Source organism: Myotis brandtii, unplaced genomic scaffold, assembly GCF_000412655.1.
Source record: "Myotis brandtii unplaced genomic scaffold, ASM41265v1 scaffold421, whole genome shotgun sequence".
In the NCBI taxonomy this organism is placed as follows: Eukaryota; Metazoa; Chordata; class Mammalia; order Chiroptera; family Vespertilionidae; genus Myotis; species Myotis brandtii.
The window spans coordinates 2375912-2376722 of record NW_005366140.1 but is presented as its reverse complement, the minus strand read 5'-3'; the positions used below and the strand labels follow the sequence as shown (position 1 = coordinate 2376722).

Genomic DNA, 811 nt, shown 5'->3' with positions numbered 1-811 from the left:
CATGAAGTATTTCTCTTACTTTCAAGAAAGTATACATATTAAGAGCAGGCGAATTAAAACATGTAACCCAGCAATGCTCCAAAGTCTTTAAGTTAATAAAGACTTTGGAAAATTATGTATAGGTATATGAGGCTGGAGAGAATGCAGGAGGAGGAGGGAGCAGGCTGCCTGCTCCCAGGCCTCTAGCCGCTTGGATTTTAAAACTGCCACATTTTCCCTAGAGATAACGATCTCAGCTTCTGATAGTACCCGGACTGTTGAGTAAACCTGCCCGGTCAACAGTCAAGGAAGTTGTTCTTTGGGAGGAAGGGTGGAGTGGACGAGGGGAGCAGGGTGAGAAGACACTGAGGTCAGAGCAATTTTCAGAGCATTAAAGGGGTGAGAATGTTGGCCTTGGGATCTAAAGGCTCAGTGAGGGGGTCCCTTTGCCGTGTCATGTCATAGAGAAGCTTTGCAAGAAGAACCCGGAGGCGAGAGTACCCAGTGAGCCTGAGAAAGGAGAAAATTTCTTGTTCAGAGGAGGGGACAGTCTTAGATGAGGTAAGGAGATAAGGCGTTTACAGTCCCAGGAATGGCCGGCCTTGTGGGGTGAGACAGTGAAACTGAGGTAGGTGACTGTGGTTTGGGACAACTGGGCTTTATGAGGGAATACATGGTAGCCCTGGCCGGGCACAGAGGTAGAACAGGAAAAGAGGGAATGGGGGAATTTAGTAAGATGCAGTGTAGACATGAGGTGGCTAATGGCTGTGAGACTAGTCCATCAACCCCCATAATAGAGACTGAGGAGTGGACAAGGGTCCCAGCGAATTCG

The 811-nt window shown here is 48.3% G+C and overlaps 1 protein-coding gene across 1 annotated transcript in view; it reads left to right on the top strand.

Moving 5' to 3' along the window:
• Nucleotides 1-243: 243 nt before the first annotated feature.
• Nucleotides 244-811, top strand: part of B3GNT3 (UDP-GlcNAc:betaGal beta-1,3-N-acetylglucosaminyltransferase 3) — a 21676-nt gene continuing 21108 nt past the window's right edge. The window contains exon 1 of the mRNA XM_005873913.2: nucleotides 244-540. Within this exon, the coding sequence (XP_005873975.2) occupies nucleotides 536-540 (5 nt within the window). The 5' untranslated portion in view covers nucleotides 244-535. The remainder of the gene's footprint in view (nucleotides 541-811) is intronic.